The 16,113-nt window shown below is 39.9% G+C and overlaps 1 protein-coding gene across 2 annotated transcripts; it reads right to left on the bottom strand.

The window, feature by feature from the left end:
- Nucleotides 1-3,986: 3,986 nt before the first annotated feature.
- On the bottom strand, nucleotides 3,987-15,490 carry LOC146673741 (butyrophilin subfamily 3 member A2-like). Of its 2 annotated transcripts, XM_085391234.1 has the most exons (11): nucleotides 15,451-15,490; nucleotides 11,134-11,227; nucleotides 8,020-8,361; nucleotides 7,391-7,684; nucleotides 7,172-7,297; nucleotides 6,796-6,914; nucleotides 5,717-5,812; nucleotides 5,267-5,383; nucleotides 4,684-4,842; nucleotides 4,367-4,474; nucleotides 3,987-4,273 (listed from the first exon to the last, which is right to left on the bottom strand). In XM_085391234.1, exons 2-11 carry the CDS (start codon nucleotides 11,219-11,221, stop codon nucleotides 4,121-4,123), a joined length of 1,602 nt encoding a protein of 533 aa, XP_085247360.1. In that variant the 5' UTR covers nucleotides 11,222-11,227; nucleotides 15,451-15,490; the 3' UTR covers nucleotides 3,987-4,120. The 2 variants fall into 2 exon arrangements, with proteins under 2 accessions (XP_085247360.1, XP_085247368.1); XM_085391242.1 differs by lacking the exon at nucleotides 5,717-5,812.
- Nucleotides 15,491-16,113: the final 623 nt, after the last annotated feature.

The raw sequence follows: 16,113 nt of genomic DNA, 5'->3' as shown, positions 1-16,113 counted from the left end.
TTTTGTATTTGTGTAATGTCAGAATAAAGACAGAGTTATGTTTTTTTTATTACTTTATAATAATACTAGTTTATTGTGTCTTTATCAAACAAGACATCAGGAAAAGAACTGTGGACTTCCATGTGTGTGGCTCATCTATTGGTGCAATTTCCAGATAACCGAAGGTCTCACATTCATCAGTTCAGACAATAATACACAAGTATAAAAAACATGGGAACGTACAACCATCAAACCGCTTGGGAAGGAGACAGATTCTGAGTGCCAAAGAGGAACATTTTTTGTTTGAAATATGTGAAACAACCCAGGACATGATGAAAAGTCCTTGTGAAGATCCTGGCTGACACTAGAAAGACAGCGTCACCACCCACAGTAAAACGAGTCCTGTACCACCAGGAGCTGAAAGGTTACTCTGGGAGGAGAAAGCCATTACTTCAAAACCACCATAAAAAAGTTAGACTACAGTTTGCTGCTGCACATGGGGACAAAAATCCTAATTTCTGGAGACATGTCCTGAGATCTGACCAAACAAAACTGTTTGACTATAACGATAAACAGTATCTTTAAGGAAAAAGGGACTGCAGAAGGGACTGGTGCATTTCACAAAATAGATGGGATGATGAGAAAAAACAATCATGTGTACATGTTTAAGCAACATCTGAAGACATCAGCCACAACGTTGGATCTTGGGTGTAAATTGTATATATTCTAGATTCTTTTATTATATTTCAGACCTTCAGATTTGGTGAGTCAATATTGATGTGCATTCCATTCATGAAGAGTTTTGAGTCAGCAAATTCTGAATGTTTAGAACTGAAAGACAAACCTCATGCTTTTTTTTCTCTACCTGATTCTTCAGTTTCTCTGTTGTTTGTTTCACCTGCTGGAGCTGATTGATGATTTCAGTTTTCTTCTCTGACTGCAGCTGAAATGTTACATGAAGAAAGAGCAGAAGGAAGAAATTCTCATGTTTCAGACACAATAATGAATCAAATTAACTCAAAAACTGCAAGCAAGTGAAACTGTACAGCACTGTACAGTACCTTTCCAAGCTTGTGTTTTAAAAATATATTTATGTCCAAACTGTTTTTTAATTACTGCATGAATTGAAATGTTTTGCTACACAACACACAACCATATAACTTTGCTGCTGTCATAATTTAAATTTGTGCTGTCAATTTTTAATCTGATCAACAGGAGGAAAGATCATGGGGACAACAGAACTCCTCAGTCTGTGTGCAGACAGGAATAGGACCCAAGGTGCAGACTCCGGAGACAGAACTTAAACCAAAACAGCTTTAATGCTGAATGCAAACATAACATAACTGGAAAAAAACTCAAAATAAACTAACACCGGTGGATTGGCAAAACACACAGCAAAATAAACTGTAGATCACGACACGGACACAGAGAAACACAGGGCTTAAATACACAGAGGGAGCAATCAGGGAATGGGTAACAGGAGGGAAACACAGCTGGGACAAATCAGGCCTAACAAGACAAGGGGAAGCAAAACCAGACACATTAACATCAGACATGGACTTTCAAAGTAAAACAGGAAACATAACACAGACTCACGGGCAGGCACTATAACAAAGGAAACAGAGACGTGGGACCGGGGCAGACACAGACACTGACTGGATGTGGGGATACAGCAGAAAGGGAAGACAGCAACTATGGAACACAGACAGAAAACCAGAACACTAAAACTCTAACCAAACCCCACCCAGAGAACCTAAACTAAGAATGATCCTAAAACCCATAAGACAAAGCTAGAATATAATGAAATAACAAAATCAAAGAACCAAAAAACACAAAACACTGGGTCAACGACCCAGGGACCCTAACACCATCCCATGTACATAATCACACCTCGCCCTAGTTACACAAATGCGCAAGTCAATCAATTTTTCCAAAATTGTATTTATATCATTCACACAAACATTTATTATACTCAGCCCATGATTTTTAAGACACTGTTGTATTTGTGCCTTTGAAATTTAACTTAGAGCACATCACTGCAAAGACTGGACATGGCTCTAACTCAAAAATAACTACAATACTACTTCTAGGTGAAGACCTATCAATTAAGTACAAAGGAATTCATAATAGACAGGTCAAGTTTAGCATCTATCAGGTAAAATCATGTTATCTATGTAAGATTTGTCAAACCACTTTAGCTCCTCTCTTTTATGTTGTATCTGGGTTAATATCTGTTGTTTATGATGTTTTCTCTTTTGTCTTCTCAGTCAGTCAGCAACAACTCAACATGGAGGTTAGAGCTCTCTGCAGTACACTAGTATTAGTGTTTGCTGCACAAGTTCCTTTATTTATTTCTTCTTTTCATGTTTTAATTATTTCAAGTTAAAACTACACTTTTAGTCTAATATACTGTTATTATTTTTTTCTGTTTTTTCTACCATTGTCTGTGCAGCCATGCTCATATTCATTCTGCTGAGTGCACATGTCCAGGACAGCAGTAAATAGTTTTTCCACAAATTTTTATACTATACAATTTTTTTTATTGCTTTTGTCAATTGTATTGTTCTTCAGGTTTACAATAGAAATTAATGTTTTTGTTCGTATTTTCATTATATCACATTTTTTGCTTTCTTTGTGTTTCTGTTTAGATGCAGGTTTTCACATCACTCCAGACAGACAGCAGCTGTTTCAGTTTCTTTTTTTCACTGTGAAGGTCTTGATGGCTCCACTCATTTGCGAAGGATCAGGAATACTGACGGATTTCTCTAAGCCTGTGACATGAAACAGAAATCTGCAAAGTACTGGGGAGACACAATGCAGTAGTGACTCGAGACTTTAATGGGAATCTCGGCAGTATTGAGCATGGCGGGGTGCTACTGGTTACATTTTGCTCATTAGTTTTCTCAACCAGTTTATTTTTAGAGAGCCTATAAGGCAATAAAATATATTCTAGCTAAATTTTCCACTACCTTCAGCACTCTGCTGGGCAGTGGCGAAGATCTGGACAGTCTGCAACTTTATATTGAGGAGTGCTTCAAGCAACGTGTTATCAAGAAACCCAACAAAACATTAACTGAATTGGTACAACAGTATATTGCAGTATTCAAGTAACCTATCAAACAAACAGTGGAAAATGTTTACATGTGACAAAATTAGGAGAGACAGAAAAATCTCTGTCAACTTTACTTTCACTGGAAAGTTTCTGTAAAAAGTAATTTTATTCAATCTTTGAGAACATGACTGGAAATGAAAACATTTGTCTGTCAGTTGGCTCTGTGATCCTGCAGAGGCCTGTTTTTCCTGGGCTGGAGGGTAACTGCGTGAGTCTGAGCTGCAAAAACAAGAACACATCCTCCCACCTCCTCTCTGATTTTTATAAGGATGGACTTCTCATAGACAACAGAATAACAGGAGATATGGTGAGCCACAGTGTTTCCATATCTGATGAAGGATGGCACAAGTGCAGCATATCTGATGTTGGTGAACCACATCTTAAAACAGTGCTGCCTTCAAAGAGTGCTTTACTCAAATGCAATTATCCTGAGCACTGTTTTAACTGTTACTTTAGGATATTAGCTGTATGATGTTATGATGTTGGATGATGATATCAGGACTTGAAGTGCTCGGCCAGTCATCAGTCCAAAGTACAACAACCTGTTGTTTGTTCTACTTTGGATTCAGCGCTCTTGTCTTGATGACGTTAACTATGCTAATTACAAACCACTTCCTGTTCTATAATCTGTGCTAAAGAATGGAAAACAAAAAAATTACGTCTCTAATGCAAATAGTCAACTAGGGAGTGGTCGCTGTGACTTATGTTTTAAAAAAAATAATAATAAAGTAAAACAGAAAAAAAGATCTTGAGATCTTGTAAGATTTTCTCTTTGTGAAGTTCTCACTCATGTACCTTCAGCTTTAAAACACACAGCAAAGTCTCACCTTTGTCCACATCATTGCAGTTAAACTATATTTGTGTTGCACCTCTAAATAATAAAGACTCCTTTTTAAAGATATTTTTATTTACATATTTTTAATTCAATAAAAACACAAAATGTTTACCTGACATAAAATAATATGAAATATATAAAATGTAATAATGCTCTTATTTAATTTATCCCTCAGAAAAGTTACTCTGATTATTTTACATGATCTTGTTTTTAAACAGCATCTGTTCTTCTCCAGTGTTGCTGATGAGGTCGATCTTCACGTCGTCTCCGATGTTCCAGTTGACCATGTTCATCCACAGCAGGACAGCATCAGTTTTAATTGGCTTCTTGATAGCATCTTGCCGTAACTGTAAATGTAACCAATAAAAAGGTCACAGATGTCCAAGTTAAAAGTAACAAAAGAGAGACTGAACGAAAAATCTAGTAACACAGAGACTCACAAGGAGTGTCTTTCCAGCTTTCAGTATAAAGTTTTCTTTAAATTCGTATGTGGCACTTTCTCTGTTGTTGATCTGTAGTTTTAACTTCCAACCTGACAAAAGTTTATTCTGTAAAAGGAAAACAAGAGAATAAAAAAGGGGGAAAATGAATGAGGCAATAATAAAGTTCAGTGTGTGTTAAATCCAAAGTGTTTATAAATGAGTGTGTTACGTCCACATAAGTGAAAAGGACCTTTTTAAAATATTTCTGAATACATGGAACATGTTGTTTGTGTTTAGGTAGTACTCATTGTTCATCAGCATGCAAGCAGCAGTACCTCACTGGAAGTGTTTTTCAGACAGATATAGCTGCCATTTGTCTCGACCTCGACCAACGTGATGTCACCTGTCTTTGAGCTGTGATTGGCTGAGTCGCTCTTATTCTGTTCCTCAAAACTGGTCTGAGATTTCTCAGGAGGTGGTTTGCTTGTGTCTGGCTGAGAGAGAGACGACATAAGCAGATTAGTGTGTGCGAGAGGGAGAGATGGACAAGATATTTGAGCCTATGAGAAACAGTGTTTGCTAAACACAGTAAAAATATTTTGAACATTTAAAAAAATTTGATCTCCAGTTTTTATTCACTGTCCAGTTTCTCAAGAAGACGACACGACATTGGTTCTTGTCGTCTTCTTGTTTTTTCTTTAGATAACAGAAAGTTGAGTCTTTGTCTGTGTTTTTAATATAAATCTGTTTTTACACACTGAGTTTGGGTTTTTGTTTTCTTTTTAAGCATTAATAAAGTGTAAAATACATGTAAATGTGCTGCATGTTTGTTTGTTTATGGTTGAGGACAGAGCGAGGTCCCAGTAAATAAATGTGTTTGTCCTGAAGTGTTCAAAACAACAGTCTGTGTGTGTTTACTTCTTTCTTCATGTTGCTGATCTCTGCATCTTTCTTCTCCAGTTCCTGATGAGCCGCTTTCAGTTTTTCATCTGCCTCCTTCAGCTTCACTTTAGCTGCATGTTGGTTTTTCTCACACTAACAGACAAACAGATCAACACAACGGTTTAGCCTTAACTTAACTATGGGTGTGGTCGAACAGTGAGTGCTGCTGTCATTAGGAACATGAATGTTTCCAGCTGTAGCACATTGTGTCTGTTGTTTGGCAGTGTGTTTGTTCATCACTCATTTCAATGGATAATAAATCTGCTTTTGCCCGACTGGAGTTTGGATTACTTTCTTTTGAGGACAAAATAGAAACTAATGCATACATGTAAATCTGTGCATTTGTTTGTTAGTGTTAGGATAAGGTTTCTGTTAATGAATATGAGTCAACATAATGGAAATGTGGATGTTTATCTGTGTGTTTACTTCTTTCTTCATGTTACTGATCTCTGCATCTTTCTTCTCCAGTTGCCGATGAGCCTCTTTCAGCTTCTCCTCAGCTGCATGATGGTTTTTCTCACACTAACAGACAAACAGATCAACACAAATGTTCAGCCTGAAAAGCACACCAACATTTTTTGCATTTTTTAAATGTTTTACTCATGCTCATATTTTTTTTATAACATCTTTAAGGACTGTTAAACCATAGCAGTCTGAAAACCATTGAGGCACTTGTGTTTTGTTTCAAATCTCTCTTTCTTAAAAGAGCTCGCAAAGAGAATCTGACCTCTAACTGACCCTAAACTAAGGTAACTGTATATGAGAGCAAGAATAAAATATTAAAAACAAACTGAAGACTGACTGAATTAATGTTATTATCTCTCATCTATAAAGTGTCAGTGCTTTTATCAAATGTTCTCTTTAGCTTATGACAAAATATGCAAACTTTAACAGTTTTCATTTAAGAAATTAACAGTATGAACCCAGGACTGTGTTGTTGCAACTATGCTAACCACCATCCTGCCTCTATAGCTTAAACATGTTAACATTATGTAAGGTTTTAATTTAAAAGTGAATACATGTGATTTTAGTTGTATCTTTTGTGGATTTGTGGAAATATGGCTTTTTAGTTACAGAAGAACTCTGGACTCTTCTTCATGAGCAACTGTGGAGATTAAGAGTGATCAGTTGCTGGGTTTTGGGAAGTGCTCCAGACTTAAGAGAAAATAGAAAAAGTTCTGTTGTGAGATCCTGCATAACAAACTGCACAATGACACATGACAAAACAAAAGATGTGAATATCAGGACGGCAGAAAAATATCATCTATTCTTATAACAGAAGATGGTAACTATTTCTCTGTCATGTATAATTGCTCTAAAAGATTTATTTCACTGTTAGCTAACCCTGGACATGCTATTCATATATTCTTTTTATTTGTGCCATTTTCATTTTCTCTCTTTTCTTTCCACTCACACTCTTTCTTCCCCATATACATGTAACATCCTGCTTATTTTTCAAAATTTTCTGTCTGTTCATTTTCTTGTGTTTCGTTCATATCACTCACTGCAACGATGTCCTGTGACATGAGCTTATCTTGCTCTTGGTCTCTTTCAGTTTTGTCACTTTCAGGGCGGTTTGCTGGTTCTTGTTCTTTACATGCATCACAGTGAGCTCTCCTGACATCTGTTAAAAGCATAGACAAGATTACAATATGATGTTCTCTTGAGCTAAAATGATAACGCAGCATATAATCATCTCATTTTAAACTAAATGATGAAGTGCATATATTGTGCCTTATCTCATAACACACAATGATGTTTAGCTGCTTATAAAAAAAATAAGTGTAATTTACACAAATGTGTCTTTCTGTTGCTTCAAAACTTGTTAGAATAACTTGAGATATTAATTTAGACAGCATGGTGAATCAATTTGTATCTTACTTGTTTTGTTTTGTCTCCAGATGAAAAAGACTCCAATCAAAATCAAGATGATGCTTACAGCCAAACTAACAGCCAAACCAATAACAATGGGAGCAGCAGAACAGGATGTGAGCTCAAAGAATTCATCTGAAACAATAAACACAGAATTACATGTTATTTCAACAGATTTTGATTTAGGCTGAAATTAAGCATATCATACATTTTATAACCGATATTTACCTGGAACATGTTTGTGTGTCTCTCTGCTCTTGCTGATTTGCTTCAGTTGGACTCTGCAGTTGATGTTGTTGCTGTGTCTCTTCTCCACAGTCACTCTGCTGCTGACAGTATAGAGGTCATCAGGACCTCTGAGGGTCTCTGTAGGTCCAGCAGAGAGGAGGTTTCCATCACCGTCCAACCACAGCAGCTCAGGCTCTGGATACCAGCCTGCAGACTCACACTGTAACACCACTCCTCCTCTATTTTCGCCAGTTCCCGATAAACTGATGAGAAGTGACCTGGCAGCATGTGATGCTGAATAAAATGAAGAGTTTAGAAAAGTTCTTAGTGGGTGAAAAAACACATATTATGGACAGTAATTCCCAATTATTAAATTATTATTATTAAAAAATTCTGATGCATTAGGTGTGTTGTTTTTTCTAATGTTAATCATAAATAATAACACAATGCTAAATTAATAAACATTTCTGTGATAAAATATTTCCTCAACCTACAGAAATATGAACTTTCACTGGAACTAAATATGAAAATCTCACCATTTGTTCTACCAAAATCGTGTTGGCTGGATTTATGATTTATATCATATCATAATCCACTACACCATGAACATATGACGTGTATCTACTTACCAACCACAAGCTTAACAAAAGATTTTTTCTCCATTAAAGGAATGCTGCATTCATATGTTCCTTCATCAGAGAGTTTTACTTTGGAGAGTTTCAGTGAAATGTTTCCACGCTTCAGTTCATTGATGAACAGTGATGCTCTTCCCCTGTATGAAGGATTTCTTGTATTCACCAGATCCTGACCGGATCGCCACACATGGACAAATCTTGGGTTCAAGTCAGATCTTGTCCACTCCAATATCTCAGCTGTCACATCCTCTGCAGGCTCCACGTGACACGGTAAAATAACATCATCATCAACTAATGCAACTACTGGCTGATGTGGACCAACCACCTGAGACTCCGCTGTAGACAGGAGACAAAAGAAAGAATGAAAGAAAGATGCGTTTATTAATTTTTGTAGCCAGTTTGAATGCATATATATATATATATATATATATATATATATATATATATATGTGTGTGTACAGCAAGCTGTCCATACCTGAGGCCTTGGAAACTGCCAAGCAAAGACTCACAGCCTTGGCCAGCCACTTGAGGAGGTACACCAGAGAGATAGAAGGCAGGAGAATAAACCAGCTGTTCTCCACAGAACCAGCAAAGGTGTACTCTCAGTGGCAAGGGAACAATAAGAGAACAGCACCACCAAGGCTGGAGACGGAGCAATACTGGAAGAGCATATGGGAGAAGGACGCAACCCATAACGGCAATGCTCAGTGGCTAGTGGATCTGAGGGCAGACCACAGCGACCTCCCTGAACAGGGTCCATCACAGTGGCAGATATCCAAGAAAGGGTCTCCAGTATGAAGAGTTGGACAGCACCAGGGCCCGACATGGTTCACGCCTACTGGCTAAAGAAGCTGACTGCACTCCACGAGCGTCTGGCAGCACAAATGAACCAGCTGCTAGTTAACGAGAGACACCCAGAATGGCTAACCGAAGGTCGGACGGTCCTGATCCCCAAGGACCCCAAGAAGGGACCGGTTCCCTCCAACTACCGACCAATAACCTGCCTCAGTACTACATGGAAGCTCCTGTCAGGCATCATATCGGCTAAGATGAACAGGCACATGGGCCAATACATGAGCGGGACACAGAAAGGAATTGGCAAAAATACCAGAGGCGCAAAACACCAGCTACTGGTAGACAGAACAGTCAGCCGAGACTGCAAGACCAGACTGACCAACCTGTGCACTGCCTGGATTGATTACAAGAAGGCCTATGACTCAATGCCCCACAGCTGGATACTGGAATGCCTAGAATTGTACAAGATCAATGGGACCCTAAGAGCCTTCATCAGGAACTCAATGGGGATGTGGCGTACAACACTAGAGGCCAACTCCAAGCCCATAGCACAAGTCACCATCAAGTGCGGGATCTACCAAGGAGATGCTCTGTCCCCACTGCTGTTCTGCATAGGCCTGAACCCCCTCAGTGAGATCATTAACAAGACTGGCTACGGATACCGACTACGGAACGGAGCAGTTGTCAGCCACCTCCTGTACATGGATGACATCAAGCTGTATGCCAAGAGTGAACGAGACATCGATTCACTGATCCACACTACCAGGCTATACAGCAATGACATTGGAATGTTGTTCGGACTGGAGAAGTGTAGTCGGATGGTAACAAAGAGAGGGAAGGTAGTCAGAACTGAGGGGATTGAACTACCAGAAGGCAACATTGCAGACATAGAGGACAGTTACAAGTACCTGGGGATCCCGCAGGCGAATGGGAACCATGAAGAGGCCGCTAGAAAAGCTGCAACCACCAAGTACCTGCAGAGGGTCAGGCAAGTCCTGAGAAGTCAGCTGAATGGTAAGAACAAGATCCGGGCCATCAACACCTATGCCCTGCCCGTGATCAGGTACCCTGCTGGGGTAATAGGCTGGCCAAAGGAGGAGATAGAAGCCACTGACATAAAGACAAGAAAGCTCCTTACCATGCATGGAGGGTTTCACCCCAAGTCCAGCACCCTGAGGCTGTACGCTAAGCGGAAGGAAGGGGGCCGGGGACTGGTGAGTGTCAGCACCACAGTCCAGGATGAGACAACGAACATCCAAGAATACATTGGGAAGATGGCCCCAACTGACCGAGTGCTCAGTGAATACCTCAGGCAGCAGAAACCCAAGAAAGAGGAGGGAGACGAGGAACCATCATGGAAGGACAGGCCCCTGCACGGTATGTACCACCGGCAGATAGAGGGGGTGGCTGATATCCAGAAATCCTACCAGTGGCTGGACAAAGCTGGACTGAAAGACAGCACAGAGGCACTAATCATGGCAGCACAAGAACAAGCTCTGAGCACAAGATCCATAGAGGCTGGGGTCTATCACACCAGGCAAGACCCCAGGTGCAGGCTGTGTAAAGATGCCCCAGAGACAATCCAGCACATAACAGCAGGGTGCAAGATGCTAGCAGGCAAGGCATACATGGAACGCCATAACCAAGTGGCCGGCATAGTGTACAGGAACATCTGTGCCGAGTATAACCTGGAAGTCCCGAGGTCAAAATGGGAGATGCCCCCAAGGGTGGTGGAGAATGACCGAGCTAAGATCCTGTGGGACTTCCAGATACAGACGGACAAAATGGTGGTGGCTAACCAACCGGACATAGTGGTGGTAGATAAACAGAAGAAGACGGCCGTAGTGATCGATGTAGCGGTTCCGAATGACAGCAATATCAGGAAGAAGGAACACGAGAAGCTGGAGAAATACCAAGGGCTCAGAGAAGAGCTCGAGAGGATGTGGAGGGTGAAGGTAACGGTGGTCCCCGTGGTAATCGGAGCACTAGGTGCGGTGACTCCCAAGCTAGGCGAGTGGCTCCAGCAGATCCCGGGAACAACATCGGAGATCTCTGTCCAGAAGAGCGCAGTCCTGGGAACAGCTAAGATACTGCGCAGGACCCTCAAGCTCCCAGGCCTCTGGTAGAGGACCCGAGCTTGAAGGATAAACCGCCCGCAGGGGCGTGCTGGGTGTTTTTTTTATATATATCGGCAACAAATCATCAAATCATGAAAATCAAAATATGAACTACTGTTTGTACCAAATGTAACATATTTAATGTTTTGTTTATATGCACTGTAAAAAAATATTATGCAAGCAACATCAAGCTTACCTCTATTTAAGTGTATTAGTAGATGGAAAACCAAAATACTGAAGACTTTAGGTGGAGAGAGGGAGAGCACATCTATCTGTGGAAGCATCTTCCTCTGAAAATACATCAGTGATACAAGATGTGATGCAAGAGGTCATAGAAATAATAAGAATTTGTTTATTTCATATCTAAAATCAACTTATTCAAGAGTAAAAACATATTTTACATGTTTAATATGTTTTAATATGTTAAGTACTGTCATGAGGTCATCAACATGCACTTAGCACTATTGTGTTCCATTAACTCCAGAGTTAAGACACCAGACATTTTGCTATTGATTAAAGTGAACACATTACTTTACCATGGTGCTAAATTGCAGCTTAGGGAATAACTTTTGGTCAGTGGCATCTTTATCTTTGACGTGAACTCTGCTGCTGATTGTTTTGATTGTGTAATGGGCTGCAAGGAAAGCTTAGCTATCAGATTATTACTTTTCATAGATAGATACTGTATTGATCCACAAGGGAAATTGGTTTGTTATAGCAGCAGGATAAATAATGAAAATAGTGCAATCTGCAATAAACAACAAATAAATACAAAGGGATCTAATCAAAATCTGTGTTCATAGATTACAAGTTCAGAAATGGGTAACCATACCTGATGTTTGCACATGTTCTCCTTTATTTCAAAAGATATCCCATAATAAAAGTATTTTAAAATGTATTATTTATTGTTTCCATCTCATAATTTTCTGTACATGGACAAAAGCTGGTCTCACCATAAATTCCATAAGATTTCCGTTTATGAAGTTGGAATCACAGCTGGTAAACTACAGCCAACAGAGACAGTTTGCTGTGAGTGTAGACTGTAAAGTGACTTTCTAGCTGCTGGACTGTGCAGAGCTGTTGTAAATTGGTGAAATATGAAACATTTACAATGTTTTCTTTATACAAAGTAGAATATTGTAAAAACAGAGAAAAAAAAAAACTTGGAAGAATAACTCTGCCCAGACCTCTACACTATACTTTTACTTTTAAAACTTTCTTTTCTGCTTTCATATCAAATATTTTAAACCTTAGTCATTCACTTGTAAAATGTTTATTTTTATTTACACAGATTTAATTATGTCAGTGAAATAAATTATACTATAATCAGACTTTATAACGAGACACCAGAAAAGCATTTAGAACTTAAAAACAGACAATTCGAAAGAGACTTACTCGTGGAAAGTTGTGTGAGACTACAAGGTGAGGGTGAAAATCATTAACCTTCTGACATTAACTTACTTTGGCTTATAAACTCCAGATCCATCATATATGCTCAGAGTTATGGAAAAAATAAATAGGCTCTTAAGATTCAGAGTTCTTGTTAATCAAAGTGTAATGCTGGAAAAATCTATTTAACATCCATTGTTGATTCTGGTTCAGTTGTACGCTGTCTCAAATGCTGACCTTTGAGCCTGTTATAAAATAATCAAGATGAAACCATATCCGTCTTCGCAGTGTTCAAAAAGAGGGAAGCTTTCACATGGTAAGTGTCATCTCAGCTATCATACTGAAGATGGCAGTACAGGACTGAAGCTTGTATTGAAAAAGGTTTCCTTACTCAAAACTTTTCTAAACAGTCCTCTTTGGTGATATCTGGTGACCAAAAATATTAAGAGCAGCTTGCGTCTACATCTTGAAATAAACTTCTTCTTTATGATTGCCCACTCTACAGAGTTGAGTTGCCAGCTTCTGTTTAATACGTGACATTTCTGTGAGCTATCAGGGTGAAGTTGTGGTGTTTTGAACATGTATTTTATGAAAAAAGCAGAGAAAAATATTTTTGTTTGAGGATTTTATGTCAGATTTTGTGCATGTAGATTTTGAAATTCAAATTCAAATTTTATTTGTCACACACACACAACCATACACAGTATGACATGGGGGTGAAATGCTTGTAGCTGTACAATGCCCGACCATTAAATGACAGAAGAAAAAGTATTTCAATATTTACAATTTACAGGTTACTATAAAAATTTACAATTTAACTTAGGAATTTACAGTAAAGAATGTGCAAATAGCAGAAGAGATTATAAAGATTATAAATTATAGGAATTATAGGATTATAGGAAATGTGTGGTGGTGCGTGTGGTGACGTGTGTGAGAGTCCAGTCTTATAGTGACGTGTTTGGGAGAGTCCAGTCCTACACCTGGTTCAGGGCCCGAATAGCCTGGGGGAAGAAGCTCCTCCTCATTCTCTCTGTTTTGGCCTTAAGGGAGCGGAAGCGCTTCCCAGACCTCAACAGTGAGAAGAGTCCATTGTTGGGATGGGAAAGGTCCATCATAATCTTCCTAGCTTTGGACTTGCACCGCTTGGTGTAGATGGACAGCAGGTCAGGGAGCTCTGATTGAATGATGCGTTCGGCCGAGCGCACCACTCTTTGCAGACCTCGTCTGTCCTGCTTGGTGCTGTTCCCAAACCAGGTGCAGATGTTTGCCGTCAGGACGCTCTCGATGGTGCAGGAATAAAAGTTCTTGAGCACCTTCAGTGGCAGATGGAAGTCTCTAAGTCTTCTGAGGAAGAAGAGACGCTGACGGGCTTTCTTAACCAGGGAGTTGATGTGACAGGACCATGACAGGTCCTGAGTGATGTGGACACCCAGGTATCGGAAACTGTCCACTCTCTCCACTGGCATGCCACTGATGATGAGGGGTTTGTAATTCCTCGCCTGCTCAGGGGCTGAGCCTTGTAACAGTTCTTGAACGGGGTGTAGCAGTGGTCTAATGTCCTAGTGCCCCGGGTGGGGCAGTTGATGTGCTGGTGAAGGTTGTGAAATGTCCGTTTGAGATTCACTCTGTTAAAATCTCCCATAACAATGAGTGCAGCATCTTGGTGAAGTGTTTGTTGATGTGTGAGAGCCTCATGTAGCTCACATAAGGCAGTGTCCGAGTCCCCGTGAGGCGGAATGTAAACAGTGCAGGCAATGACCGCAGTGAATTCCCGAGGGAGATAGAAGGGGCGACATTTAACAATCAAAAGTTCCAGATTGGGCGAGCTGTCGCACCATCTGTTGTTCACCATCAAACACACTCCACCACCTCTTTTCTTCCCCGACTCCATTGTCCTGTCCATGCGGTGAACCGAAAAGAACCCCGTCGGCTTCACGGCGTGGTCTGGTATCGCTGGGTTCAGCCAAGTCTCGGTGAAGCAGAGGAGGTTGCAGTCCCGAATGTCTCTCTGGAACTTGATTCTGGCTCTGAGGTCATCAAGCTTGTTCTCGATGGATTGAACATTGGCTAACAGGATACTGGGCATGGGCATGTGCGCGAGCCCGTAGCCTGTTCCTGATGCCAGCTCTCTTACCTCGAGGCCGTCGCTTAGGGTCGCGTCCTTTGTTCTCTTTCAGGATCTCCTTTGGCCAGGTTGGGTCCGAAGTTAAACATGGTGAAATGTTCGTGTATTGTAGAGCAATAGAAACCAAAGTGTCTCTACTGTAGCGAATTTGTGTGTTTTGCATGATGCCCATGCAAGATTATGGCAGATATAGCAAAAAGTGACGAAAAACTGCAAAAAGTGGAGAAGTCGGGGCAGAGCATCCAGCACGGCAGCCGACCTCACCGGCGTCATTTTTGTATATAAAGGAGTAGAAATGGTGCAAAATACATCAGCAGGCTATGGATGACATGCAAGACACACGATTTCAAAAATTTGACTAAAAAGAAAAACATCCCTATCAAAAGCTGTAACACAGCCAAAATCAAAAGTCCTGAGTAGGGCATACGTGTTTTGACAGTGTAGTAAACAGTAGTCACACCCCTGTGTTTTATCTCTATTTGGCAAATATATTAAAGAAAAGCACAAAGTCTCAGCCAAGGCTGGAGGTGACCAATAGAACACTCACCAGGAACACAGATCAGCTCAGATTATGAGCTTTGATTTTGAAATGAACCTGCTTCAGTGTAGCAGTGTAACTTAAGCACATGACTAAAACTGAAAGCTCAGAGTTTCACCCGGTCACCCCGATGAGACAAAGTGCTGCTTTAAGTGCAGGTCTCTGATTCCAAGAACAGTTCTTTATCAACATAAATACAGCTTTTCTCACACTTTGCTGCTACATTTGGAGCTTTTAACAACTGACAGACATTTGTCATGTAGTATGTGCTCACAGTTTCACAGAGAAACAACAGTCTGACTTTATTCAGAGCTTATTCACTAACATGTAAAAAAAAAATCCCTGTTTTTTGTTTTTGTTACCACAAATTGTAGTGTTTTGTTACAAGTTTATTTTTTTTTGTTCTCTGACTCAAAAACAACCCCCAAAACAAAACAAACAAATAGAAGAAGAAGACTTACCACAGATAGACCCCAGACTACACAGTAATCCAAACTGTCAAAGTGAAACGAGTCACTGGAGTGGAGCAGGAAACAAAAACTCAATATTAATGAGTCATTGCAAACCAGACATTCCTGTCGGATCAGTTTCTAACGTTCATTGCTGCACATTCCTTGGTCTGTCTATGAAATTTCCCACTCGTGGGACTAATAAAGGTATCTTATCTTATCAGATAAACACTGAGCATGACAAACACAGGGGCAGTTGACCTTGATTGCATATGGCATCAGATCAGTTCAGATCATGTGTAAACCAAAAAGGTCCTCAAAATGGTTTCCGCAGTTTCTTCTTACCTTAAACAAGGAGCTCATGTTTTTGGTAGCATTTCATTCTGTCTATAAACACAACAGCTCTAAAAGTTTTGAATGTATTCTGATAAAACTCTGTAGGGTGTAGAGCAGGATCATGTTATAACTATTCATTAAAATCTGGCTTAAATTCACCAAGGTCTTCAAGGTAGACTTTATGATTTGTTGGTGGAAAACTGACAAAAAGCCTTAAAACTTGAAACTATGATTCTTAAAAGTGTGCTGTGTAATGTCAACATTTTCATAGCATAAAGATTTAAAATATCATATCAGATTTGACCTCTGACCTCTCCCTAAATCCAACAGATCAACCAG

This window comes from Rhamphochromis longiceps, linkage group LG3 (genome assembly GCF_057381845.1).
Source record: "Rhamphochromis longiceps isolate RC_006_pf linkage group LG3, R_longiceps_female_GT1.1, whole genome shotgun sequence".
NCBI lineage: Eukaryota > Metazoa > Chordata > Actinopteri > Cichliformes > Cichlidae > Rhamphochromis > Rhamphochromis longiceps.
This window is presented reverse-complemented; position numbering and strand designations above follow the sequence as displayed.

Coding starts and splice junctions, on each gene's coding strand:
- LOC146673741 (XM_085391234.1), bottom strand. CDS start 11,221: ATGCTTCCACAGATAGATGTGCTCTCCCTCTCTCCACCTAAAGTCTTC. Junction 8,362..11,133: donor ACTAATACACTTAAATAGAG/GTAAGCTTGATG, acceptor TCCTGTCTACAG/CGGAGTCTCAGGTGGTTGGT. Junction 5,813..6,795: donor TGTCACAGGACATCGTTGCA/GTGAGTGATATG, acceptor TTTGTCTGTTAG/TGTGAGAAAAACCATCATGC.